Genomic DNA, 2,063 nt, shown 5'->3' on the forward strand with positions numbered 1-2,063 from the left:
TTCAAAAAAATCTAAGTAATTATCTTTCCTAAGAAATTAATTATAATTTCGTTTTCCGTATTTTAAAATACCATCCAATAAAAATCATATTTGAAAATTTTAAATATCATTAAATAAAATATTCTAAAATTTTAAATATTAATGAATTAAAAAATCGATTTGTAAGATTGACTGTTTTTTTATTCGTGAATTTTAAATATACTTTAATCGTCACATAAGATAAGGATAACCATTGCAGGAACAACCATCGCCAATAGATATTTATAATAATAAATTATATTTATAATTATAATAAAAGAATCAAAGAATGCTTGAGCCCAAAGACCCCACATAAATACAAGTTTGCTGTACATGAAGCGAAGAGACTGTCTGTAATTCAACGGCCTCTTCACATCTTTGGCACATCCTCAAATCTGTTGAGACGGGTAAACAGAGGAGGAATGTGTGTGTTTGAGGGATCAATGTAAAGGATTGATCCATGCTCTGGAATAAGATCAGATTCAATGTGCTCAATAATTCTGCTAATCAATATTCGACTGCAAGAGATCCCGGAGTGTTGGCCAGAACTCGTTAATGGTCTCCAACTTTGGCTTCCAGCATTTGCCTGCGTTCAATCTCAGCTGCGCAAGCGCCGTTAACAGCTCTGGATCGTCTTCTAAATTCAGCTTCGGCACCGGAAGCTGCTCCTCCTGCGCCCTACCACTTTGTTTCCCCTCCTCCAATAACAATACATCACTCTTCATTTCTGGCGAGAGGGGACGGATGAGCACACCAAAGAGGGGGAGTACTCTGGCCCTGGAGCTTCGTCTTTTTGTAACTTTCATGGCGGAATTGGCCTTCAATCCCAGGGCGGCCATGTCTGTCCCAGACAGTACGGAATGCAGCTTGGACATGGGCACAAGAAAATAGAGATGCCCCAATTCCAGTTCTTCGTCTGCCGTCAGAGGATTAATCCGACGCCCGATCTGCAAACCATTGGCGTGGCATACAAAGTGCTGAGGATTGTCCAGCATCAGCTCTGCCGCCTTTATCCGCCTCTGAAGATCCTGAACGCTGCCATTCCCATGGATGACTTTCACAGTGGTGGAAGGCACAGACTTGGAAGCGCAAGAAATGTAAGCGCCCATCCTGAATTTTGGTGGTCTGTTAATCTATCTGTGGCGATTTAAATGTAAAGTAAGTGTATGGAGAGATATTTTACTTCTCTGTTTGTCTGTAGCGATGGGGCGGTTAAGGAATTGTGTGGAGGGATGAGGAGGCGTGCACAAGGCATTTATAAAGATAAAGGAGAAGAGACCAGATTCATAGGATGTGAATGTGATTAGTGGGAACAGCTCAGATGTCGCGTTAAATGAGGGTGAGGGAGGAAACCAAGAAAGAGGTTCCATTCCATGTGGTTATAATGGTAGTGGAGAGCTGGAGTTAGCCGGAGACGAATTCCACACTCAGTAGTACATGAATGGCTGGATTCCAATGGTGCACCGCGTTGTCCACTCGTAGCGTAGCTGTTAACAAGCCTTATCGTTGACTGCGCGATGTTGCAAGTTGATAAAGTTACTTTACTGGTTCCTTTGTCGTTTCTTTGGGTGAGGAGGTGAGAGATCAGGCATATTTTTCCTTCGTATATTTTTTGATAAATGTTTGGTATTGGGATTTTGATGTGGAATTTTTCATAACTTTCAATGTATTTCAAAATATATGTCAAATAATAAAAATAGTGATTTTATTTAAATTTCGATTAATTTTATTATTTAATCTTATTAAAAATTAAAAACTCTTTATTTATGCAATTATTTAAATTTGTAAACTCTTTATTTATGTAATTATTTAAATTTGTAAGGGGTTAAATTTTTCAGGCTATCATAATTTATTAAAAATTGTCTTTCCAAATAATCAATGTTAATTCATTATTGTCATTGGAATATCATATAAATTGTCTATAATGCGACTTTTTGGAAGTCTTTCTGGTGGGTTTTTCTGGTCAAAATCCGGCAGCAATTTATTGGAATCGCAAAAACCATTTTAACTGCAACAAATCAAGATTTAACGTCAATTTCTTCTGC

At 37.9% G+C, this 2,063-nt stretch overlaps 1 protein-coding gene across 1 annotated transcript; it reads right to left on the reverse strand.

The window, feature by feature from the left end:
* Window positions 1–506: 506 nt before the first annotated feature.
* On the reverse strand, window positions 507–1,246 carry LOC149198201 (uncharacterized). The gene has a single exon (XM_089406149.1). It carries the CDS (start codon window positions 1,125–1,127, stop codon window positions 522–524), a length of 606 nt encoding a protein of 201 aa, XP_089262275.1. The 5' UTR covers window positions 1,128–1,246; the 3' UTR covers window positions 507–521.
* Window positions 1,247–2,063: the final 817 nt, after the last annotated feature.

The sequence above is a fragment of the Pinus tabuliformis genome, chromosome 2_2 (genome assembly GCF_031772625.1).
Source record: "Pinus tabuliformis cultivar Carrire ecotype Pingquan chromosome 2_2, CPIR1, whole genome shotgun sequence".
Lineage (NCBI taxonomy): Eukaryota > Viridiplantae > Streptophyta > Pinopsida > Pinales > Pinaceae > Pinus > Pinus tabuliformis.